The sequence below is a fragment of the Genypterus blacodes genome, unplaced genomic scaffold (genome assembly GCF_046128005.1).
Source record: "Genypterus blacodes isolate CSIRO-AG114 ecotype Tasmania unplaced genomic scaffold, CSIRO-AGI_Gbla_v1 ptg000156l_1, whole genome shotgun sequence".
Taxonomy (NCBI): Eukaryota; Metazoa; Chordata; class Actinopteri; order Ophidiiformes; family Ophidiidae; genus Genypterus; species Genypterus blacodes.
The window spans coordinates 10,188,043-10,214,544 of record NW_027466957.1 but is presented as its reverse complement, the minus strand read 5'-3'; the positions used below and the strand labels follow the sequence as shown (position 1 = coordinate 10,214,544).

Below are 26,502 nucleotides of genomic sequence, written 5' to 3'. Positions count from 1 at the left end.
GACTTTAACGCTGCTTTAGACCTACAGAAGAGGAATCGTGCACCATAACCCAAAAGTTAGAGGGTTCTTGGAAGTTTATTTTCTGTAAACACTTCATCTTCACTTTGACTTTAACCACTATGCTCACAGGATTCTTTTCAACCCTCATGGTATAACCTTCCTCGCCTCCTGTGGATTTTCTTCATCCTCCGATCTAGGGATTCTGGACATCACTCTCCAACTGAAATGGATTCAGTGATGCAGGGGCTAAGGACATGGATCTTGTGTGTTTGTCTGAGTGGCACAGTCTTCTCAGCACAAAGCCTCAAATCTCATGGAAAGACTCATGAGTTGGAAACAGCAGGCAGTCATTCACCAGGCATGGATACAGGAGTGACTGTGTTAGATACATATGCTCAAGATACAGGCCTCCCTACAGGTAAGAAAGTCATTATCCTTTACATTAATTGTGGTTTCCCATTCCTTGGCTAATAAATGTTTTAAAATCTCAATAATTGCAATGTTGGATATGAATGATCTCTTCTGGGGGAAACAATCATTAGCACCTCTGCCTGTTTATTTCTCGTCTCTATGAAGCAGAAAGTGTGGATGGACATCTCCAAATGGAAGCACAGGAGGAGAAAGAAAGGGAGCAGGGCAGATTTGACTTAATAAAGCAGGAGGCTGGTAGAGGAAGAAGAGGAGCGTGGGGGAAGAGGAAGCACGCAGCCACAGCGGAGGCCACTGCATACAGAATGGTACAAACACACAAATAACCTCCGACTTTTTAATACTTAAATACTTAAAAAACTGATTGATCATCTTCACCCTTGACCTTTTGCCATGATTTATATCCATGTTCTGTTTGAGATACTGTCTACTGGTTGATCATGTCAGTGGTTGCCTGCTCCTGTAGGCAGGCCTGGGGTGCCCCCTACCAGGCTGGAGGAGGCCTGCAAAGGGAAAGGAGGAGGCCAGTGCTCTCATGGCTGCACTGAAGGATCTTCATGCTGAGAAGAACAGGCTGATGGATGAAGGGAAAACACATGAGGAGGAGGAAGAAGAAGATGACGACGACGATGATGACGACGACGACGATGACGACGATGATGATGACGACGACGACGATGAAGAAGAAGAAGAAGAAGAGGAGGAGGAGGAGGAGGTTTGTATTTGCAGTTTTTTGTTTATGTTTATGGAGAAAACTTGACTTGAAACTGGATTTATTTCTATTCTATGTCAGGAAGAGGAAGAGGAAGAAGAAGAAGAAGAAGAAGAGGAGGAGGAGGAGGAGGAGGAGGAGGAGGAGGAGGAGGAAGAAGAAGAAGAAGCAGAAGCGACTGAGGCTCCCAGCAATCACACAGAGACGCACACAAACATCACAGAGACGCACACAAACATCACAGAGACGCACACAAGCATCACAGAGACGCACACAAATATCATAGAGCCCCCCCCTGAGTGTCAGACCGATAACACAGTGATCAGCTGCAGGGGCGTCGGTTTGATTCACCTGCCTGTTCTCCACAACCTGGAGGTCACAAAGCTGGACGTGGCAGGTGTGTGGAACAGAAAAGGAGGAATGGAAAGGAAAATTATGCCAAATATAAATATTAACTTCTGTTACTTAGATTTTATGATTATTATGAACATTATGATTTTATTTACATTTACGTTTGCCAATGATTCAATGTTTCGCTGTTCTGTAAGACAGGAAAATATTATTATATTATGTCCACATCATATACTGTGTGTCTAATGTGTCTCTGTAGAGAACAACATCGGGAGCATCAGTCCACATGATTTGTCTGGTCTGCCAAACCTCCACACACTGGACCTGAGCAAGAACAAACTGGACGACGAGTCTCTCAGCCAAAACCTGCTGTCTGTAAGTCACATAGATAGATAGACGGATAGATAGATAGATAGATAGATGGATAGCCTCTGTCCCGCATCATTGCTGTGATATAAGAGCACTGCTGAATTGCATTAACTAATCTTTTCTAAGAATAAATGCTGGGTTAACCTCAAAAGCACCATAAGGCAGCGACCACAGGCCAAACACAGACCCTGACCACACCGAGTCAGCCTACCTCACTCTGGCCAATCACCACACGCCGCCCTGGACCCACTGCTTTGGCATTGGCTGGACAGATGTGTTGGAAAACAGCTGCAGCCAATGAAGTGGAGATAAAAGGGGAATTATTTTTAGTTTGTTTTTTCCCCTGGTTTTCTTCCTACTTCCCGGTAATGACAGAGGAGTGATGGACTGGCTGGAGGGACACGGCGAGAGACCGAGTCCATTTCTTCGACTTGACAGACATTAACCGCAGCAGCTTTCATTGAGGAGCCACGTCAAGAGGCTTCACCCAAAAATATGGGACGGAGAGGAGATGAATGGATTTGGCCACTTGGGAATGACACATAAGAATTTTGAGGACTCATTCTGTCCATTTTCTCTCTCTGGCCTTTTCACCTTTCTTCTTCATGCTATGTGTTTATGTAGAACCTGGCCTTTCTGAAGAAGCTGAACCTAGATGAAAACCTCCTCACCAGGGTCCCAGCACTGCCGCCATCACTGCAGGAGCTCAAGATGAACAAGAACAGACTCGGTGCACTTACACCCCACTGCTTTAAAGGTAGAGGTCGTGTCTGTGTGTGTGTGGTTGTGTGTGTCTGTCTGTCTGAAAATGGCAGAGAAAGAATTTAAATGACCACGATGATTATGAACTCTCTCTAGGTTTGACAAACCTTTTGACTCTGGAGCTGGGGGAGAACGGTCTCCACGAGAACAGTGTGTCACCCTTAGCCTTCCAACCACTGGAAAGCATTCTGGAGCTCCAGTTGGACAGCAATCTCTTCCGTTCCCTCCCTCAGGGCCTTCCTCCCTCACTGCAGGTCAGTCTGAATCTGCCGAACCCTCCTTTGAGCTCAGAGTTCAGGGTCTGGGATTCAGGAGAAGAGGAAGAAGAATGAACAAGATGGTTGTTTGCTGGATTTGTAGATGTATTATGAATGTGTAAATGTGTGTGCTTTTCCCCTTCTTGTCTGTGTCTGTCTCACACAGGAGCTGGAAATAAGCTGGAATCTAATAGAGGAGGTGACAGAGGAGGCACTGAGAGGGTGCGTCAATTTGAAAGGGCTGGATCTGAGTCACAACGTGCTGCACGAGCACTTCATCGCACCGCACGCCTGGAGCCACCTCATGTACGTCCATCCACCCACCCATCCATCCATCCAGAGTTATTAATTTTTCCAAGACAATATTCTGTAGTTCCTTTGTTGGTCACAAGAGGGTAGACATGCTGTTGCAGAATTCAAATGTTTTCTTTTTTGTCATTAATATCATTAACACACACACACACACACACACACACACACACACACACACACACACACACACACACACACACACACACTATATACACATACAGTTTACACACAAGCCAGATCTAATCTTTATCATGCTCACATACAGTATGTGCATGCATATCACACATACACACAAACACATACACACTCACTCGTATGCCCACAAACCTGTACAAACACATGCAAGTGCACACATATCACAGAAACTGTGACAGCTGAATTTCTTTTCTGAAATGAACAGGCGTCTGAGGGAGACCTCAGTCAATTGTGTGTGTCTGTGTGTGTGTGTGTGTGTGTGTGTGTGTGTGTGTGTGTGTGTGTGTGTGTGTGTGTGTGTGTGTGTGTGTGTCGTTTAAATATAGTGAATTCCAGTGGGTTTTTCTTTGCTCCCTGGGATCCTTGTGAACCACAGTGGGAGCTTCAGGGTAAACAGAGAGAAAGCAACGGCAGAAGAGAGAAGGAAGGAGACAGGAAAGTGCCTTTGGAGATATGTTGGATTGTACTTTGTAATGCTGAAGAACAAATTAAGAAGTAAGGCAGCAGTGTAACTCAAAGCAAATCTAAAGAAGATAAAGAGTCTGAGCAAAGTTAAAAAGGAGTTCTCGTCGTTCCCGTCTCCCCCAGCTGCACTCCTCGTTTGACCTTTGACTCATGTATTTGACCCTGAACCTTTTCAGTGTTGAGAGCGGCAGAATTCCCATTGGTGTTAAACGCTTATTAGCAGTCGTGCTATTTTAAAAGCTTCCCTATTAACGGCGCAGACAGAGAGGGACATAGTTTAGGCAGATTCATCTTGACCTTGGCTCATTACTCCACAAACACAGCTGGAGAAAACACTTAAAGGAGCGATGTTGATGGACTGGACCCAAGAGGGAACAGAACCAGACCATCATTTCTTCATTTTTCACTGAACTGAATATACTTACTTCCACTTTGCTGATGGAAACAGTTACACCTCAGCTGAGGCTTGAGAGCAATGGTCAGAGCTTGTGTACAACTAATGACTTAAATACAAAACAAACTGGTGTGTGTGTGTGTGTTCTGGTCCATGACCTCCTGCTGGGCCTCAGGTCTGAGTGGAGGATATTGGGGTTTACAGGGAGTCGGGGAGCAGAGCTTGGAGCTGGGATCTGTCTCTTGGCAGACCAATCTGTGGGTATGTGGAGACTGCCAGCATCCCACCTCATTATTAAACTTGTTAAAATGATTCATCGATGTGAGTGTGCATGAGTGTGTGTGCGCGTGCATGTATGTGTGTGTGCGTGGGCCTGTGTGTGCTGCTGCGAGTGTTTTCACAGAGGGAGCAGATCTAACCAGTATAACCTAAGAATATATCAGCGTTTGCAATGTTTTTAATCCGATTTTGAGATTTTTGTGCTGTGGATTTACCCGCAAATTGTGTGTGCGTGTACCCAGGTATATGTGTGTGATGTAACCAGATTATGCAGCAGCTTTAACTGTATGCTGCTGCACTAAGAAGCCATGAAATGAGTTGCTAACTCCGGAGGGGCATGAATAACAACCTCCCTGCTTTCATCTTAATACTCACAGATGTACTTATAACTATTAAACTATAAAAACTATAAAACACACGCACACACACACACATTTTCAACCCTGTCAGACCAAATTATCGTCTCTAATGCCTCCATATCTCCTCTTCTTTAAGTTTATTAAAGCTGCCAGTGATCGCTACAACAGATTTATGAGATGATTTTGGTAGGGAAATTTGATAGGTAGGACTTGATGATGATGCAGCTTTTCCAATGAAACACTGCAGGCTTTGACATATTTCACCAACTAACATGAACACTGTTTATTAATGGCACAGAAGCAATGTATTTAATGATTTTATTAGATTTTATGCTAAAGTAGAAAACATTCTGGGCAGATTGAGTGATGTTTTTCAGTCTTTTGGCTTCTATCATTTGTCTCTGTGATGGAAAAGCTGCAGTGGTGTAGATTTATTATGGCTGCAGGCTCAGACTGACTGCACAGAGGCGCAGATTCAGTCATCAACACAGCAGAGAACTGTTTGTTTGTGTGTGTGTTGCATTATGTGTTGTGCTATCCTTGTATGACACTCATAAGACGTGTAACAGAAGCTTGTTTGTCTTTGGATCAGCACAAAGTGATTCCATGACAAGTGTGTTTAAAAGGGATAAAACACACACACACACACACACACACACACACACACACACACACACACACACAGACTTGAGAATATACTATTTCACATGTTTCACATTATACTACTACACCACACATTTACGCTGCTGGTAACAAATACTTTGCAAAATTTTTACTGCGGCTTCAGTCCATTTTTTAGGTTCTATTCTATGTTTAAACAAATCCAAATGTGCTCTGTTGAGACCAGCTGTGACAAATGACTCAGAATATTTCCAGATATCAGTTCGCATTAAATCATTTTGAATATACAGAAGCCTACGGCATAATGATGTAATATGGCTGAAGCCTTCTTCATCTATCAGCTTTCCATCCTTCAGGAGTGTCAGAAGTGTTTAAGTTTAGTCTCGGCTTGGCACAACTGTTTGGTGCAGCGACTCTGCCTGACTAGATTATCCATCATGGTTAGTTTGCCAAAAGCTTGTGTTGCACTGGCAGAATGAGACTCGGCACAGATGGAAGTGTGTGTGTGTGAGAGAGAGAAAGAGAGTGAGAGTGAAAGAGAGAGAAGTGGGCCCTCCCAGTGTGCTGCTTCTCATTAGAAACTGACTCCCTTGGGATGAGAGACAAATGCTGTAAAGGAATCCTGGTGAGTGTGTATCCATATTTGATTGAAAATATGAATCTATTTCTTCATTTGCATCTGCACATTTCGAAATTCTGCTTGTATTTCTGCACATCCATCCATCCATCCATCCATCCATCCATCCATCACCGCTTATCCACTAGTGGGTCACGGGATCACTGGAGCCAATCCCAGCTGTCAACGGGCGAGGGTGGGTGGGGTACTTTGTGAAAGTGTGAACTGATTTTAGAGCTTGTTTTGCATGTTTGTGTGTGCACGTATGTGTGCGTGACTGTGAAGGTGTCAGTGGGTGGGGGTGTGCAGGGTGGGGGACTTTGAGAGGAGAGGACTCTGTGTCTCTCTGTTCATTAATACCATGTGGGGCTCTACGCATTGGTGGAGTGGTGCTGAACTTCCTGGCAACGATTTTGAAAACAAATCCACACACAACTGGTCTGAACTGGTACTGAGACATGGAAATTGTGATTTTTTTTCTTTTTCTGAGAGCTTAAAATTCAAACAGAAACAATCGCAAACAATCCATAACTGTCACAGTGTGTGTGTACAGTCAACCAAAAGCCTTCCTGTGTGTTTACTTGTGCACCGTGTGATTGTGTGTTTTGAGTTAAATCTGTCATTTTGCCCACTCCCCTCTCTCCCCTTGTGTGAAAACAATTTATGGTTGTAAGTTTTAATTCCACAAACTCTGGACATTGATTGATGCACCGTATTGATGGCCTGTGGTCGTTACCTCTCCTCAATGTTCTCATAAATCATCTAACTGCAAAAACAACAATGATTCATGTAATCTGGGGGTCATGGGGTTGGAGAGTTAATGCAAAGGTCTGAACGTGAAAGAGGCCACGTCAGGGTGTTGGTGCAGTAAGTTCACCTTTACGAGCAACAGAGAGGCTGAGGTGTTTGGGATTAGTCAGCTCCAGTATCCACCACATCAATGCCGCCCCCCCCTGCTCTCGCTCTCCTCATTGGTCCTCGATTCCCCCACATCGTGCGGCCGTTGGCTGGTCACCTGGTGGTCTTCTGAGCTATTGGTGCTTCTGCGTGGTCTATGAATTGTGGTAAAACAGGAAACGAACCCAACTCTCCTGTGAGCAGTGCTGTAAACTCACAACAGCTGTATGAGATCTTTTACCCGCTTGAAACAAAAACACCAAAGTCCCCTATCCCGCATATTCGCCCCAGGGAACCCCCCCCCACCCTCCCTAAATCTGATCCTCCAGCTACCCCGGATTGTTGCCATTCATATTCTTTATCCTTCAACCTAAACATTTCTTATCCCCTCTCAGCCCCAAACTCCCCGCAGTTCCCCTCCCCCTTATTTTCTCTCCTGCTGATTCCCTGATTCCCTGCATCCCCAACAGCGCTGTGCAGGAGTCCAGACGGTAACTATAAAACCCGATATCCTCTCTTGTTTAAAGCCCTTGAATCAGGGTGGAAGTGGGCAACCATCATTATATCTCACCTGGAGACATGTAAATCACTTGTGGACGTTGTCAGATTCCTGGTCTGATCCATTAGTCAACCTCTTCTGAGCTCCCTGCATATTTGGTCTTTGAATGTGATACTACTCTTTGACATTCCCAGACTAGAGTTTTTCTTTAATCGTCTTTTTTCTTTAAAACTGTCTGGGTCTCATGATTGTTCTTTGTCTTTCCTCCGTGCAGCTCTCTGGAAAGCCTGAACCTGTCTCACAATCAGCTCACCGCAGTCCCCTCAAATCTGCCCCGTCCTCTCCATAAACTGACCCTACATCACAACGACATCAGTCAAATCCCTGGTTTCGCGTTCCGTCACATGCGGCCTGGCCTTCAGTCCCTCCAGCTGTCGCACAACGCGCTAGGCAACGAGGGTCTAGAGCGAATTTCTTTTGTTGGAACGTACCGCTCCCTTCGTGAGCTCCTTCTGGACAATAACCGCTTCAGGGAGGTCCCTCGCGCCATTCGACAGTTTAAGAACCTACAGGTGTTGAGGCTGGACGACAACCAGATCAGGTAGAGCAACATTTTCTATAAGGACAACGACTGATTGTTCATTTCTTGCCTGCTGCTACTAGACATGCCCGTGTGGTTCATCGTGGTTTCAACAGCAGTCAATGTCAATTACTGTCAAAGTTTGTGCGAGAGCCTGACAGCGAATAACTGAAATGTATTTCTAGTTTCAGCAATTCAGAGTTCATAATTAGATCAAGTCTGTGTTCAGCTTTGACTTTGACTCAATACCATTTTTGAGGGGCAGAGGTTAAGAGGATACACGAAGAACGAAAAGAGGATCAACTCAAATTGTGTGTTGTTGTTGTTTGTTTTAGGTTGGTCAGGCAGTGGGGAGTGTGTCACCCTCGTAATTCTGCCTCCAGTTTGGCCTCGGTCCACTTGGAAAACAATCTGCTGGAGGTGGAGAAGATTCCCCCTAAAGCCTTCTCCTGTCTGACTGACACTCAGGGCCTGGTCCTCCAGCCACAGCAGGGACAGACACCGGGCCCGTAGAACACTCAGAGGAGAGACACTCAGATACACACGCACACACAGATGTAGACACCAACTGCACACATCATAACAGCTACACGGATATATGTAGTATTTATCTTGAATTTCTATTATATTTTACCTATGTACGATTCAACATCCTAAAATCCAACAGGGTTTGCATGGACATCAGCAATTTTCTTCAGTACATACAGTATAATACATTATTTTCATGCATGGCCATAAACTAATGTCCTGAGCTTGATTCCAGCTGGGGACCTTTGCCACTTCATGCTTTGCCCTCTTTCTTTGTTTACTCTCCTGCTGTCTTGTCAAATCTATCCAATAAAGAAAACTAAAAATAAACTCTAATCGGATAAAAATATTTCTATATCCTGTTACTCTGTGCTAGCCTAGCAACTGTGCTGCTCCCTAAACCATGGCAGCAGAGATGAAGCAACTCACTAGCTACATATGTTGCCTATTTAGGGTTACATTGATTTGCAAATGTTCATTAATTGCAACATAGTGAATGAATTGTTGATATCTTGTTGAGTAAAAGGTTGGGGACAAGAAGGCAATGCTATTTTGTAGCTAGCCATGAATGTAGAAAAGCTGCCAGCAACACTTAATGATACAAAGATAGATACTTAGTGAACACTCCAGTTGCACAGAGAGTTGGTCCATTATCAACTTCAGCTGCCATTATTATGATAATAGAAATTCACGAATAGCAGAAAAATCCGAAACTCTTTACTCTTTCATTATTCAGGTTTTTATATTTTGAGAATATGTTTACAGGAATGAATGAACCCAGCACACAGGACTGAAGGACTGAGGTGTGTTTCTCAGAGGAGAGAGGGGTCATGGGGCCAAGTAAAAGGGAATAAATGAGGGTTGTTTGGATGTAATGAGGTTGAGGTTGAGGATCGAGTCAGTGAAGCCTGAAAGTCCAGTCTGATAGCTGGAGCCTTGACTTTGAGGTCACTGTGAAAGTGAAAATGTCTGGCGACAACAGTGAGAGCTGCAGGGGGCGACTGGAAAACCAAACATAAACATCAGGCAGGGTCCCTATCACCAGATGAGCTCCAACATAAACATCCACCACCAGCCGCTCAGCCAGTAATGTACCGGGTCACTGTGACTGTGAAGGGGGCCCCGCTCAGGGCCTCAATTTATGGCGATGACGCGGCTCAAGGTTTACATCAGTGTGTACAGTAGAGGGGGTCCGGGTATGTAGACTACGCATGAGACTGGGAAAGAGAGAGGAGGAGCACAGGAACAAACAATGAGCCCACTGTAGACAATAAAACAATTGTTCTTAGAAAGTCTCTAAGCCAATCAATGAAAGATGAGAGGCTACACACACAGTTCACATCTAGTTGAGTTCTGTAACAGCTTTGGCTCGGAGGCAGAGAGGAAAGGAGAGAATGGAGGATGGAAAAGGAGGGAAGCAAAGAGCTGGAGAGCGTTCAAAAGTCTTTTCCCCGTTTGGGAACTGAAGCCACTGGAGCTCTGGTGTCCTGCCAACCGTATTGACAAAATCACATCTCAGATCTCAATGTCCTCTCTGTCTCTGTCTCTCTCTGCATCTGTCCCCACTATCTCTCTGTCAATCTGCTCTCTCCCTCTTCCCTTGCCTCTCTTTCTCTCGTCTCTCGCTGTTCTATTACTACAACAAAAAACCTTAACAATGCCACATTCTTCTGTCTCTATGGCTTTGTCCCCTTCAGAGATTCTGTGCAATAGCAATATGTGCGCGTGTATCAGTTCCGCTTAGTCAATCTTGATGAAACCCCAACATATAGGAACAGACTTTCCTGCATTGTCTCATTGCTCATTATTCTCTCATTTCTCTCATTGTGTAGTATGATAAATAACTTTGAAGAGGTTGAGTGGAAATCATTGTCGCGAGCTGGATCTTAAATCCTCCTCCAACTAAATCGTACAGATACAATCTCACATCAGACTGCAGTCTCACACAGAAAAAAGAGTAACAGAATATGTTTAATATGGAAATTAAGCTGATGCAACCAATGGCAATTCAGATATCCAGTCTCCAGTCTCTTACATTTGTATTCCACCCATGCAAAAACACAACACACCCACAAACGTGTCACATTAAAATGATAAAATGCATAAATGTGCCCGGCATATAAAGTTGTAGTTTACATGCTGTGCACTTGCTGCGTTGACTATTACTGGCTCCAGGTATAAGGTTTCAACAGAGAGCAGTGTTTCTGCAGCGCTAAATGAGGAACAGAAGGTCCCCTGCAGACTCTAGACTTACAAATATGCTCGGAGAGAAAGAAAGAGAGAGGGAAGGATGGAGGACGGAGGCGGAAAGCTGCAGAAGCCGGGGTATCCGAGGGGAGAAGCTGTGAGAGCAGCGAGTTTACGAGGGCGCACAAAGCACATGCATGGTCCAAATATGTTATATGAACAGACTTACTTTTCACTCTCTGCATGGGCGTGTAATCACATGTTAGATTTCTTCTTTCAGTCTTGTGCATGTGGTACAGTCTCCTTTCTCCATAATTGTACAGTTATTTTGCAGACGGCACATTACTGTCTAAGAAACCACACGTCCACATTTACACTCCTGCTGCTGCATGTACAGGCTGTAGCTTTGCACCAAACAAACTTCATTAGTCCTTGACTCCGTGTTTGAAGTTGGACACAGATGGACGCTTGCAGCTTTGAACCTCAACCCTAAAACATCCCGCTTTTATAATCTTTGACTTGGGGTAATTTTTTATTTGACAAGCCTGCCAGTTCAGCATCATGCGTCATACAAAGTGTGACATGTTAAATTGTTTAACCGACATCGCATCACACCCAACAGATGTTTCATATCCCTGCGAGCAGAGGCTAGGCCACAGCCCATTTGCAAAATGCCCAACCTGAAAGCGGTTTAATACTTTTTTTCTGCCGTGACCTGCCTGTTCTACCCGGCGACAGCAGCTTCCTGTGTTTGTTATTGGAAGAGAAGGGGGGGCGAGCTGATAAAATAAAAAGACCCAGTTGCACGCCACCAAAGAATTTCTGTTTTGACCTAGAAAGGAACAGATAAAGCAAAAACACAGAGAGAGGAAGTCTATGGATTGACAGCGTGGAAGCACGAAGATGTTCTTTTGCTTGAACATGGGGTTGGTTTCCAGTGCTAAGGGTCATCTATTTGAGGTCACCAAGAATGTGCTTACTACAGTGTGTAGGAGAGCCCAGCGAGATGAGCTAAACCGCTCGGCCATCAGCCTTGAAGCGCTCATCACTGATAGCCTGTAACACTCATGGGCTGAATTCCAGTTGCAGAGCAAAAAAAACACTTTTCCAATATCCTCTTTACTGCACACAAACACACACACACACACACACACACACACACACACACACACACACATAAGCAGCACATACACGCGAGCTAACAAGCGGGTGTGCTAATCTCTAGAGACACTTTAAGTTGAACACTTGTACGACAAAAAGAGTTTTAATTTGGATGCCAAGCCCTCTAGCTACGGACCAACACCATAATCAGCCCAACCACAGAGAGACAGGGGGAGGGAGAGAGAGGGGGGGGGGAGAGAGAGAGAGAGAGAGAGAGAAAAATGTGTCATCTGCATAGGCCTTTATCAGAACTCTGTCTCCTGCCAGCACCCATGCAGGTCATTGATCTGCTCTGCACGTCGTCACAGGGCACTTTGTAGATGGGAGAAGCAGCTCAGGCAGTATTATGGATGACAGCGATCACATATTCAAACTGCTGGACCAGCGGAGCTCATAGACAATCTGCGGTTTAAACTGAAAACGCCTGTGTGGCCAACTTTGTCCTCTGACAAAAAAAGTTCCCAGATGGCGGCGGCTCGCCAAAGCTCCCTGCCTCAGTCTGGGTGCTGGCACGACACCGAGGAAATCAGAGGAGGCAGCGAGAGAGAGCGAGAGAGAGCGAGAGAGAGCGAGAGAGAGAGAGAGAGAGAACACTTCATCCTGCCAAAACTTCATAGAAAACCATGAGAAGAGGCAAAATCATACGTTTTGTAATCACAGCCTCAGCAATACGTTTTCGCCACCATGTCAGTGCAGCTCTGTGGGATATTCCTATTCTGAGAGCCGGGATAGGAGGAATTGTTTACGAGCAGTCAATGATATACAAGTGGTAAACAGAAAATGTGTTAACTGTGACTCAGCAAACATCATTAAACTGGTGAAAAATGAATAAAAAAGTTCTTAAATCTAATTTTATGTGGGTTTATACTCCAGTACATTCCTGCTGGTGTCTCTAGTCACATTATTGTTGCTTTTTAATGGAACTTTTTATTATCTGAGCCACAGTGAAGGCTCTGTTTGGGTGGTTACCAATCACTTTTGCAATGAGAGACAAGTGAGAGGCAAGTATTGGAGACAATGCCGTGTTTAAGCTTGTCTTTTTAATTGGTAGAACTCAAATTAAAACCTCTTTTATCTTAAATCATCGTCTAGAGCCATTAAGCCTGGTAATGACAGACCTCAGGCGTGAGGTTGAAACGGGGAATGCTATCATCTTTGTCTTTAGAAAAGCCACAATACAGTAAGTATGTTTGGCATTCAAAGCTGTGTTGTTTATTCCTTATCTATAGGAATTATGTCTTCATCTTGTAATGTTTAGTTTTTAGTTTAGTTTGGGGTGTAACTGTGTTTGATTGCGTAAGGTGAAGATTTACAGCCTTACACTTTGTTTATTTACAGTATTTCTGCTATGAGAACTATTTCTATAGAATTCCTCCTGATATTGCAGCTTGTGTGTGTTGCAAGAGCTACTGTAATACCCACATCCTCACTCCTCCTCCTCCTCCTTCTCTTCCTCCTCCTCCTCCTAACTGTGTGCATCCAAAAAGGGGAGAAAGAAGGCCGGCCCGCTGGCTTGTTAACTTCTCGGGCTCGACCCCCCTGGCTGGCTCAGTCACTTCCTGGGCTTGGACTGAGGCGAGCTCACACGGCTCACTGTGGCACACGGTGCAGGAGGAACTGGGGCTGGATGTCAGAGGACCACAGGGAAATACTGCAATAATCCCTAAATGTGATGAAAATATAGGACAGTTTTATTTTTAATCTCCAGGATAATCTGAGGCACACTTCCATTTTTTATTTTTGAATTTGGAATTAATATCTTATTTCATTCCAAAGGTAGGGCAGATGGGTTATTTCATTTGATGTGTTACCCAAGATTCTACAAATGGCCTGTTGCAACTTTCTTGCTTTTATGCTGTAGAAAAGTTACAATGTGAATATTATAGTGATATAAAGTTAAATACTCTGAAGTATCTATAACATTTACTGATTCTTCTTTATAGCACCTTTCACTGTTTTTGACACATTTCTCTGTGCTTTACTCGCAAATATTCTAATGTCAAATTCTTTATTTTCAGTTAAATCTACAATCAATCATGTCATTTTAATATTTAACAATGCATGTTATATGTTTTTTTATGAAAGTATAATCTGTACCCTCACTTTACCTGTTGCACCATGTTGTCCAGGATGCGTCTTGATGCTGTAACTTGTAGCTCAGCCGTTTTGCAAATCCACTAGATGGCGCTAAGGAGTCTCCAGGTCACTCACTCTTGGCAGGAGGAGATAATAGATAAATGAGATTAAGCAGCCCTTTGTTTCCCTGAAATCAATGCAGCATTATTCTCTCATTGAGCAGAAACAGAGCGTCTACAGGGGCTGTTTTTACTCTCGTCCCTGCATCATCATTCAGGGAGAATAATCATAGTGAAATGTGCCAATCAAGTCACCCTTTACTGTACCTTCATCTCACAAACAGTGTACTCTGCAGTGTGTATTAACAGGATTATGGGTTGCCAAACTTTCTTGGCTGTAGATGATCACAGATTGATATTCGTGTCACTTCCCTTCACGCCGTTTTGTCACACGCAGTAAATGACAGATTTTTCCTCAAAGGCCTCATTCTGTCTCGTACTGATGACCTCATGTCCTGCAATGGTTCACTACCACGTATGAGCCACATTCAGAACTCCATTTATACCAGTGTGCTTAACTGTGAGTCACCTTACTGTACCAGGACAGAGGAGACAGTGTGAGCCTGCTGCCGCCTTAGTGACAGACGGCCAAATCGATGGTCTGACTCTCCGTCTGTCTGTTTCCTGACCTACTCGTCTGCCTGCTTATTACCGAAGCTGTGGGCCGACCGTCCTACACCTGCTGCTCTGTCCATCATCCCCTCTGTGGGGTGTGGAGTGTTTTGTGTTGTTATTCTTACTTAAGACGCAATGTTCCCTCCCGACCCACATCCTCCCTGCAGCATTCTGCCCTCCCTGATTGATTAATTGCGTCGTGAATGCAAATTCAGGAGCTGTTCAGGAGGATTTTGTTTTTTTGCCATGATTTATAGTCAAATGTAGCAATGCTTATTGTCTGTAATTGTTTGAAGCAGCCATTGTTGACATTCTCTATTCATAGCCCACTCTGTGACTGGCTCAAGTTTTGGAATATTCCAAATACTTTAAGGCTGAATGGAGCTCATCTGCCCACAGGCCCGGATCTGCGGCCTGCTTGCCCATCTGCAGTGGACTGATTTGGTCTTTTTTGTTGCTCCTGTCTCTGCTCTCTGGTCAGGCCGAGTCTCTGCAGTGTTGAGCTGCTGGCCACCACATCCAAGCTCAGCGGCAACAGTGGAGCTGCCAAACAGTTCCTTTTTTTAGGCATAGCAGTCACCAAATTACAGCCGCTGGTGCAGTTAACTCCACCCGAGCACTCCTACCAGACCCGCCCCAGCCCGTACTGCCATTCTGTCTGTACAGTGTGTGCATCTGGGTTGTGTGTATGTGTGTGCATTCACGCATGCAGGCAGCCAGAGCAGCAAAATGAACTAAGAAAATGGTCTGAAAGGTCATATGGAGGGGGACTTTTACAAACCATGATCCCCTCACGTAGATGGTTTACATACAGTATGTGTGTGTGTATTTTGCTTAGCATGTCATTTCCCAGAAGAGAGCATGCGTGTGATTGTTAACATGTGTGTTGTTTTGGTTGTCACACTTCATAAAGTTCAACATCTCTCCTCCTGGTGCGATTGGCTTTGAGAAAATATGAGAATATACCCACGGAGCGACACAATCCAGAACGACACAGTCCAGAGCCACGTGAGGCCCTTTTGTGTTGTGTCAGCACTGTGATCACTTCCAGCCTCTCCGGGATGTTATGGGCGCTGAGTGTTGACGTGGCGAGTGCCAATACACCAGCGCCCTGCATGGTGCCAGCTGGCAGCAGGGTGAGCCCTCAGCCCCACCTTAACTCTGCTCACTCGACCCCAGCAGCTCCGACGTGCTTTTGAAAGAGGAATCCAATTATACTGCTGATATCTGCCTCCATATTGCTTACAAATAAATGAGTATGAACACAATGGATTTTATGTCTGGATTGATACGCACTTGCCTTAATGGCTTTGATGCTTAGAGAGACGGAGCTTCAAAGAGAATAAAGAATATTTGTTTTTATGTATGGTTTAAGTGTAGCACCTCGTTCAGCTGTGGTGATTCTCAAACTGTGAAGTGGAAAGTCAGTGAAATCTAGTGAAATCATTTGTTTTTTAAGAAATTATTCACAAATATATTAGGAAATAGGATGTTTAAAAGAATCATTCCTTTTCTTTTTTGATAAGAATTAGATGTTTGTGATCTCTGAAATTGAGATGTGGTGGCTAAAGGGGCTGCAGGGTGTGTGCGACTGAGCTGGAGGTGATGGTCATCGCTTCTGGCTCCTCCGCGGTCAGAGGAGACCAAACATTTTTGTAGCTGTGTGTAGTATCGCGAAGGAGACGGTTATTCATGGCAAACGCGTCGACTTTATAGCTTAAATGATGTGTTTGTTTAGGTTGACAGGGGGTGAAGGTGGCTTTGTGGGAAGAGCAGTGGCATCGGTGTAATTGCCCAGGATGGGAGGGCTGACATGAACCCGCCACTTGATGGATAGTGCATAGAGGAAATGTAAAGATGATCTCAGACGTGAGGTGTGGGAAAGTCAAACAATCGTCTGCTCAGATGTATCGCTCGCTAGATTGAGTTTTCAGTCCGCTGACATCTATAAGTCTGTCGTTGGCCTCTTCCTCTCTTCATCCATACATGCACAGCTTGCACCGTCTCTCTCTCTCTCTCTCTCTCTCTCTCTCTCTCTCTCTCTCTCTCTCTCTCTCTCTCTCTCTCTCTCTCTCTCTCTCTCTCTCTCTTTCTTTCTTTCTCTCTCTCTCTGCCTGCTGTTTGCTCACCTGCTTTGCCAGCTTCTACCACCTCAAGAGCTCCATGTTATGTGTGTGTGTGAGTGTGATGATTTGCACTCGTGGCCCTGGGCTGACACACCTTTACCACAGATGGGGAATTTCCAGTTTTGCCTCCTCGCCTCGACGTTTTATGGAGGGAAAATAATCATTGTTGCAAATGAGAGAGAACATCAGAGACGAGGAGCCTGATCCGTCCCGTTGAATGTTGAGATTAAAGTTGATTTAACTGAGACATTAGCAGGTCTGCGTCTCACCTGTGGCGTGAGGATTATTTGTCGTGCAGTTGATCAGGAAGGAGAAGAGTGGAGAGGAACCAGGGCGAGATAAGGTGCTTATTACAGGTTTAAGGGCTGCTTGATTGTGGGATGTAGTTTAGTCTTATCGTCATGTTGTGTTTACACCCACCTCATTCGTCATTCCTGGGTGATGATAGCCTATGCCTCTCCCTGTCTCCTTCCTTTCCCATCCATCACTCCCAACACTCAAGCCCGTCCAACTCCCTGTCCCGGCCTGTATCCTACAAACAGCTGACCAGGAGGAACAGCTGTGGTGCCACGTGTTCGACTCCATGATACACCGTGTACCCGTTTCACTTATATTATTTCCATACTGTCGCACAGCACAACTTCCAGCAATTGTAGGTGTATAAATACTCCTGGTGTGTGTGTTGTATGTCATTGTATAATGCTGAGTGTGTATGTGCCCTTGCTGTCCCTTCGCCTGCATTCTTCTGGCCAGGCCAAGGCCAGCAGTGTTTCTTTTTCTCCAAAATGGTATAATTTGGCTGCTATTTATACAGCAGGGAGCAGATTGCTAGGGTAAGATTGTGTGTGTGTGTGTGTGTGTGTTTGTGTGTGTGTGCAGGCCAGCAGCTCCACATCATTCACACACGCTTTGTTTGACTGACTTTTAAATCTCTACCTTATTCTCTAATGTCTTTCAATACAGGAGAGTGGATTGCATAAGCAGACAATAGAGAGACGAGCAGTGGACGAGGGGAGATGTTTGATTTTTATAATAAGTCACTGTATTATGGAATGTGGCTTTAGGCTTTTATTAGTGTGGGATGAGAAGGATCACACCCACATCAAAAGCCCTTAAAAGCCCTTTCACAGTCTCCATTATTACTGCCTCCGTGTAGACGTTTAAGTCATGTGGCCATCCGGTGCCGCTAGAAATATGACAGGATAGAAAATGGAGCATGCCAGCAAAGGAAAAGCGTCTGTGATTCATGTGCAAACACAGACACACACGCACACAGACAAAAATACAGATGTTGGGTAAACGAGGTGAGGAAGACCAACACCCAAATCTCAAAAGCCAACACAGATTTTCCTCTTATGGCTTCTGGCAGATTAAATGAGCCCTGTCTCTTCTGTTTCGTTGTTCATCTCTCTGCGTTCTCCTCTTTTTTACATTCTCCCATATTCTTCAGGTTTGCAATTGAAAAGCCCATTTGCGTGCTATCCAGTGCCAACCCAGACTATTTGTGCACCTGTAGAATCACAAAGATGGAGATCAGACAGCAATGAACTCAACAGGGTTAGATATATGGGTTTAAGGTCAATCTGAGGGTCCAGAGTGTGACTGCTGTGTATTTAATGGGATTATATGCTCAGGTTAAGAGCTAGAGCTTCTTACTATTTGAACCAACTGGACCAGGCGTAATTTGTTTTTCTAGCAATTAAAGTTTTGATTAAGCGAAGCTCCGGCCGCAATGAGCTGTAAGTTATGTTAGCGGCGGCAGGGTACACACACATGCACACACGCACACGCACACGCACACACACACACACACACACACACACACATACACACACACACACACACACACACACACACACACACACACACACACACACACACACACACACACACACACACACACACACACACACACATACAGTATTTCTGGTGACCTAAAGAAGTGTTTTCACAGCTATGACATCAGTGCTTCTTGACATACACTTATACACGTGTACACGCGCCTGCACACTCAGTTTCCCCTGTAAATGAATGGTGGCTTTGTTTGACTCAACCAGGTTGTGGGAATAACGTTTTCCATCCCTGAGGTTCTGTCTTCTACAGTATATGATTGGCTGGTCGGTGGAGACTTTGCTCTCCTGGGAGTCTCCCTTGTGTGCAGGAAGCAGACAGTGACATTTTGTAGCAGTGGTTGACGTGATTCTTATTCCCTGAGTCGATTCCTGGCAGGTCTGCCAGGGGGAATGAGTCCATTCCTCCTCACAGCTCATGTCTGCCCGTTAGGTGTGGTATAAGCTACTTTAGAATGAAGAATAAGCAGACCGTGACATGATGTTTTAATTATTTCCATTTGATCATTTTACAGTATCATAGACATTGAATTTTTCTTTACATTTTCCATGTGTATATTCTAATATAAGAGCCATATAAATGTGCAGGTATATGTATGTATGTGATGCTTTTCTTGTGTTCGCAGGTGTGTAGCTCCAACATGTTGCCCCATTGCTCCATCTTGCTGCTGCTGTGCGTGACGAGGTTGCTCTCCCCGTCCTCTGCGCTGCCCTTCGAGCAGAAAGGCTTCTGGGATTTCGCCATGGACAGCATGGACAGCGGCGGGATGATGAGGGACGAGGAGGAAGGCTCGGCCATCGGGGAGGACCCACCGCCTCATGTGCACATGTGCCCGTTCGGCTGCCACTGTCAGCTCCGAGTCGTCCAGTGTTCTGACTTAGGTCGGACAGAATCACGTGAAAACTCTATGTGTGCATGTTTTTGTTACAGTATCAATGTGGAAAGTTACATAGATTCTACAGCTACACATAATAAACACATTATATTTGTGAATACGCAGGTTCACAGTTGCTTGTTGTTAGTAATGATCCCTGGGATTTATTCATACATTACTGAAATGATTCAGTGCAGGAGAGCAAACATGTGTTGAACCTTGCATGACTTTCATTGCTCCACAGATGAAATCGCTCTTTAGATGTGTTGTCAAAGGGAGGAATGTCTCCCCGGGGATAACGCTGGTATATTTTGACAAGGAAAGGCCTCCCTGTGAGGGATTTTGTGTTCCTGACATGCGTGTGGGAAAGGAAGAGCGATGGAGGAGGAGAGAGGCCGGAGAGGTGGAGGAGGAGGAGAATAGACGGAGCGGAGGGAAGGAAGGAGAAAGAGAAAAATGGGAGAGCTGGAAGGGGATCAAGAGAAAGAAAGGATGGAGGGAGTCAGAGAGGGCAGAGAGGATGGGGATAGATGAAAAGGGGGGGCATTTTGATGAGAGGAAATGAAAAGTTTGTAATTTCCTCTTTGACCTGTTTCATGCTGACTTAGGACAAGTGCAGGATTTTGAATGGGAACCAAAGCAGGAGGGAGTGAGAGACGGAAAAACAAGGAGACTAAAGCTGAGATTTTCAGGATTTTGGGAATCATGAATATTCTCAGTTGAAAGCAGAGAAAAAAAAGTGAATTTGCGTTCTCTTGCTGTGCTGACTAGACGCTGTAATCAAGGGTTGCTGCAAAAATGCTCAGCTTGGATATCAACATAACATAAATTATCTCAAAAATATGATGATGCTCCACCGTATATTTAGCCTCTTTGTAGATATATTATGATACTATTATGAGTGCATGATTTCCTAAAAGACTATAGTATTTCTGGAAATAAAGAAGCCTCCCATCATATTGGCTATAACTCTAATAAGCCGTCTGAGTTTAGACATAATGGTTTTGTTGAATCATCATTTTATAACCTCTGTATATTTACTGTCCCTGGCTCTTCTGCTGCGGGTAAATGTGGAAGCGTATAATTTGCGAGATGTCAAGTGCTTATTTAGAACAGATGTATTTCGGCTGTGGCGTCTGCTTGCTCTCACTGTGCATCCCTGCCTGCATCCATGTCGAGGGGCTCTGGGGTTTAGGAGGGTGCAACTTTTGTCAGTCTGTGGTTCAAAACTGGGAGATTTGTGGCGCAGACAGGCAAAGCGATGTGGTTTGAGGTTTCGGGGGCTCCAGCTGAAGAGATTCAGATCTCCCTCAAGATGGTGGAAAAAGCTGTGCCAGGTTTTTGAGTTTGTTAAGGTCGACACAGTTGTGCAGGTTTGCAGCTGTTTGCAGGTGTCCAGCAGAAGTTCAGTGTGGATCGCAATCCACAGCTGTAATAGCAACACAGTGTCTCACACACATTCTGATCTGCACTATGCTGAACCTTTTTGGATTGAACTGTGTGGAAGAGCCGGCAACCCAGGAGAGAACTCATTACATTTGGGTGCACATCTGGATCACATCTGGCAATTTTGAAATGATTTTTTGATATTGAGAGAAAAATCATTTACCAATCTTCCCCCAGAAAGACTGTTGTCTTAGTAATTTAGTTATTATCAAAGCAGTTTCTTTCTCTGTAGGCCAGTATGTCATTAGAGCACAATGCTTGTCTGGATTTGTTTGACCTTTCATTAAGAATTATTATTTTTATTATCATTATTATTTAAACTTTTCTTCACCATTGTTATTTGACCAAAGCTGCTTCCAGCTCTTCCCTGGGCTCTGAGCACTCAGAGCAGAAGTATCAGATGGAGCAGTTGAGGTATGATCCTGCGTGGTGACATGGAGGGTGTGGCTCCGTTCAGCCAAAGCCCTCAATCCAAACTTAACTCCACACGGACAGCTCTTGGTACAGTCCCCTGGGTCAGATGTGGTCCGCGGCACACTGGGTCCCAGTGGGACAGCTGGTGCTCGCTCTGCATGAGCCACGTTGCATCATGCTTTTTGTGTCCAGATGAAGGTGGGGATCCTGTGGCCTGTCTGCCCCACCGACCACATCTGATACATTCATACACATGTCTGTGTGATGTGGTCTTGTTAAGGATCACTGGTTGCGCTGAATCATTTTCCACAGGCATGCCTGGATGGGATAATGCAGGTGTATTTCTTAACGCTAACTGCCTGCTTTTAACCCTTTCCCAACTTGTGCGCCATTAGTACACTTATTACAAATAATCACAATCACTTCTCAACATTAATTTGCGCTTTTGGCTGTGTCGGATCTATACAATCTGTGGTCTGTCTCTTCGTTAGCAGGTGTATTTGTCCGAGAGAGTGAAACTGAGCTCAGACGACGTCACCTCCACACTGACGCACACAGCTTGTATAAGTCAGTTTGTATGTGTGAGGGTGTCACGCTTTCTGGCTTGTCTGCGCCTCCTTTTCATTTGATGTGTGATTTTTGCTGATGGTATTTAAGTCTTTGGGACATCTGTCAAATGGAAACCAGATGGAAACCATCTGCTGTACCCATCTGGTGTGAGGGAATGTGTGTTTCTGTGTGTGTACGTCTTTGTCGGGGACTAACCCGTAATGTTCTGTGTGTGATGCTGCGTGTGTGACCTCCATGGTTGTGTCTATGTCTAGCAGCCCCAGAGTGCTCATTAGACATAGTGTGGGACTGTGTGATTGGCTTCATTTTCCGGCCTGATGGAGGTTTTAGGATACACAGTGACTATTTATTTTCCGAGGTTTAACTCTGCCTGAGACATCCTAAGAGCTCACCCATTGAAAACAAACTGGTTTTAGGGTGGTGGTTAACAATCACCCATGGCAGCAGTTAATGGATCGCAACTTCCCTCTGTGTTTTCATTCTCCTCTCCAGGTCTGAGCGAAGTTCCAAAGAATATTCCACCAGACACCAAGTTCCTGGACCTGCAGAACAACCGCATCACCGAGCTTAAAGAGAACGACTTTAAAGGCCTGTCTAACTTATATGTAAGACATGCACACACACACACACACACAGTGGGATAACATTCACCATACTCCTCTCAGCAGCTCTCCCGCATGCAAAACTGACTCAGCTCAGCCGGTTTTGTTGGCTTCAGTAGTGTGAAAAATCATTACGCCCCCTCGTTTCCTTCAGACTTTAGAGGTTCCTTTCCGTTCCTTCCTTTTCACCACCCTCCTCTCTGAGAGCTTTAATTGTGCAAAATGTGGAGCCCAAAGCCAAGCACCAGCTCACATCCGTGCCCGTCTCGACAGAAAAGCTTTGCTCACTCTTGACCCACATTCAAGAGCGCTGACCAAGAGCAATATTGAGGCTGGCATAGGAAACTCCTGCCATGCCATTACACAATAACATCTTTATTAAGACCTGTGTACCTCCGCCTGCATCTGTCTCTGTCTTCTTGCCAGGGCAGGTGGGGAGTCGGTCTGTGAGATGTCACAGCATCTCTTTAATCCCATTAGACATGTTTCAGAGACACATGGTGCTAACACAAACTCTTCCTTTCTTCATTTATAATTCTGCTCATGCTGTCTTTTCCGTCTGTTTACTGTTATTTTTCAGGGTCTCTCTCTGGTAAATAACAAAATCTCCAAAGTCCACCCCAGAACCTTCATCCCTCTGAAGCACATGCAGAAGCTTTACTTCTCCAGGAATCTGCTGACTACCATCCCCAGGAACTTGCCTTCCTCTCTGGTGGAGATGAGGATCCACGAGAACCGCATCAAGAAGGTGCCTGAGGGAGCCTTCTCAGGCCTGGGCAACATGAACTGCATAGGTCAGGAATGATGACTGTGGTGCTCACCACTGACTGCATGCACAGAATCGCCCCAGCATGTTGTTGATTAAAGGCTCCATATTTTTACATACCACAAATATTCCCTCTATTTCACAGAGTTGGGAGGGAACCCAATCCACAACAGCGGCTTTGAGCCTGGGGCGTTCAAGGGACTCAAACTCAATTATCTGCGTATATCAGATGCCAAGCTGACCGGAGTGCCCAAAGGTATCAAGCACCAGGGGGCCATAGTGACGTTTCAGACTAACTCTTCATACGGGAACAATAACGTCTGTATGATATTAAAATCAACCTGCATTCTCTCTTGAAATGCTTGAGAATGCTTGAGTTGTTGAATCCATCACTCATCATCATCCATCCACCCTCACTGCATTCTTCTCACATGTACACGTGCAATACTTTGGAATGATCCCCAAGTTGTGAAACTGTTACAGACTTGAATTTCTAATATTGTATGGCGTGATCTAAACAGACTGCACTGCATTACCAGGCAGTGATAATGGATCGACACATAATGCGGGCTTGATGTTCACTTTTAGAGATCATCCATCCCAAAGTTCCATGAGCCTGCTAAGTGATATTGATTATCATTTTGAAAGGAAATGAATGGAAATGCATTTTTAATCAGTGAGTTAAGGAGGAATGGATTAACGTCAACATGTCCAAACTCAATTACTATCCTACCCTGAGATGCTTCTCTCTCTCTCTCTCTCTCTCTCTCTCTCTCCCTCTCTCTCTCTCTCAGACCTCCCTGACAGTCTCCATGAGCTCCATCTTGACAGCAACCAGATCCAGGCTGTGGAGTTGGAGGACCTTAGCCGCTACAAACATCTCTACAGGTGCTTTTAACCAAACTAACCATCTATCTTTCTTCCATTTCAGCCTTTGCTTGAATTTTGGAAAAACATTTACAATAGATAGATTATACATATCACATAACGCTGATGTGATCATTGACAGTAACAGGATCCTGTGGTCCTCATCCTCACTTTCCCTGGTATCAGTTTCTTGCACTGATACCGATCAGGGAGTTTGCATTTGTTCTAGGTCACGCTGGTTAAGACCTTCAGCTTAATGTAAAATGTACCATGACATCATCTGTCTCCTTCCTGTCCTTTCCAGGTTGGGCCTCGGCTACAATCATATCCGTAACATAGAGAATGGCAGCCTGGCTTACCTCTCCAGACTGAGAGAGCTGCATCTGGACAACAACCGCCTCATTCAGGTCCCCAAAGGCCTCCCAGATATGAAATACCTACAGGTGAATAAACTCAACTACAAAAGATGTGATTTCCAATTTAACATTCAGCACAGCAGGCACTTACATCATGCTTCACCCCGGTGCTTTAGGTGGTGTACCTGCATTCCAACAACATCAACCAGGTGGGAGTCGATGACTTCTGCCCCCGTGGCTTTGGCATGAAGAGGACATTCTATAACGGCATTAGCCTGTTTGGAAACCCTGTCAATTACTGGGAGGTGCAGCCTGCAACCTTCCGCTGTGTCAATGACCGACTGGCCATCCAGTTTGGCAACTACAAAAAGTAGAGACAGAGATGGAAAGAGTGAGGGGAGAGCAAAGTGGATGAGAGATGGAGGAGAAGGAGATAATTTAAATAACGAGAGGACTTGAGAGATGGAAGGAAGAGAGTTCATGGGAAAGATTATTATTGTTTTGTTCATGTTTCTGTTTCTATTTTGGGAGAAAGGGGGAGTAATTGAGAAGATAAATAAACTGATGAAATAGAGAGGGAATTGAAAAATACAATGACAGAACTTGAAAGGAGCAGAAAGCAAAGCGCTTGCAGTACTCTAAATTTTCCCGGTTTCAGATTTAAGATTATATAAGGTTTAAGGTTTGTGAGAAAGAAGATGCTGGAAGGAATATTTTCCCCCTACGGAAATCCATGAAAAGCTTTTCATTCCATTTTATATACAGTAGTCCTTGTTGTGACAGAAGCCGTTTTATTTTGTTATCCTCTTTTTTTTATTTTAATTTTCTCTTCATTAATTTCTGTGTGGGCTGATCTGGGAGATACATTTTACATTGATGCTGTTTTCCTGCTCTAAAGCCACAGAGGGGGAGTTCAGTTTTGGGATTAATAATCTATTAGTTACAGAACTGGGACTATCTTTCATCATTTACAGCCACAAAAAAGTAAATTATGTACACTTGTCATCTTTACTCATTGATCTGATATAACAGAACCACCAGTGTGCCTTTCCTAAATATTATGCTGTTTGTGATTTAGTAGTGTTCCTTGCGGGGCCTCAGAGGTAAAGTTGGGATTCGCCCCAGGCAGTGAAAACACATCCGCTATGCTTTGAGACACAGGGAGCAGTGTGTTCACGTAGGGCTGCAGCAATAGTAGTATTAATGCATTGTTTTGCACAATTTTTCTGTCTTGCTTCATCTGCTTCGGGGTCATTTGGGGGGGGGTTAGCCTGTTTAAAGTTGTCGAGCTATGTGGTGCCACTTCAGCCGTAAATACTCTGTCCTATATCTGTTCTGTAACCTGACAAGCTACTGCTGCATGTGAATTAAGACTGAATTTAGCCTGCTGCATAAAGCCAGGGAAGAGAAGATACAACTGGGCTGGATGTTGTGTGAGTAATAAAGAAGAAACTTCAATAATGGAAAATTCTTTGATGAATGAGACACACTTTGGTGAGAAATAGAACACGCGCGCACAAACACACACACACACACACACACACACACACACACACACTCAAGAGGAATATATCAAATTCTGCTGTTTGTAACTTTTTTAAAGCATTTTTAGCTCGGTAACATGAGGACATAATCCTTGACATTATTTACAAGCTGCAAACAAGGACAAATGCTACACTACATTGTTTAGCCTGGGATACTAAAAGTGTGTAGTGACCTGAAAGTTAATTGCAAGCCGTCGTGCTTTAAGTGGGGGGAGGTCGGTACGCTGCTAAGGGCCTTAAAGCAGCAGTGTGTAAGGTTGAGTCAGTGGAAATGAGGATTTGAACAACTTCCATACCTGCAGCACCTTAGTCCTGCCTGAGGACATCAAACAAGATAGGCATTTGAGGAAGCGACGCTGTAGT

At 44.6% G+C, this 26,502-nt stretch overlaps 2 protein-coding genes across 2 annotated transcripts; both read left to right on the top strand.

Annotated features, from left to right (window-relative positions):
• Positions 1-619: 619 nt before the first annotated feature.
• Positions 620-8,841, top strand: LOC143012929 (extracellular matrix protein 2). The gene is made up of 9 exons (XM_076166271.1): positions 620-737; positions 896-1,120; positions 1,448-1,538; positions 1,752-1,867; positions 2,486-2,618; positions 2,720-2,877; positions 3,047-3,186; positions 7,792-8,118; positions 8,433-8,841. Exons 1-9 carry the CDS (start codon positions 735-737, stop codon positions 8,608-8,610), a joined length of 1,371 nt encoding a protein of 456 aa, XP_076022386.1. The 5' UTR covers positions 620-734; the 3' UTR covers positions 8,611-8,841.
• A 4,691-nt stretch (positions 8,842-13,532) lies between these two features.
• bgnb (biglycan b) lies at positions 13,533-26,054 on the top strand. Its single transcript, XM_076167159.1, has 8 exons — positions 13,533-13,749; positions 19,326-19,581; positions 22,497-22,609; positions 23,187-23,400; positions 23,518-23,628; positions 24,167-24,260; positions 24,544-24,682; positions 24,772-26,054. Exons 2-8 carry the CDS (start codon positions 19,341-19,343, stop codon positions 24,967-24,969), a joined length of 1,110 nt encoding a protein of 369 aa, XP_076023274.1. The 5' UTR covers positions 13,533-13,749; positions 19,326-19,340; the 3' UTR covers positions 24,970-26,054.
• Positions 26,055-26,502: the final 448 nt, after the last annotated feature.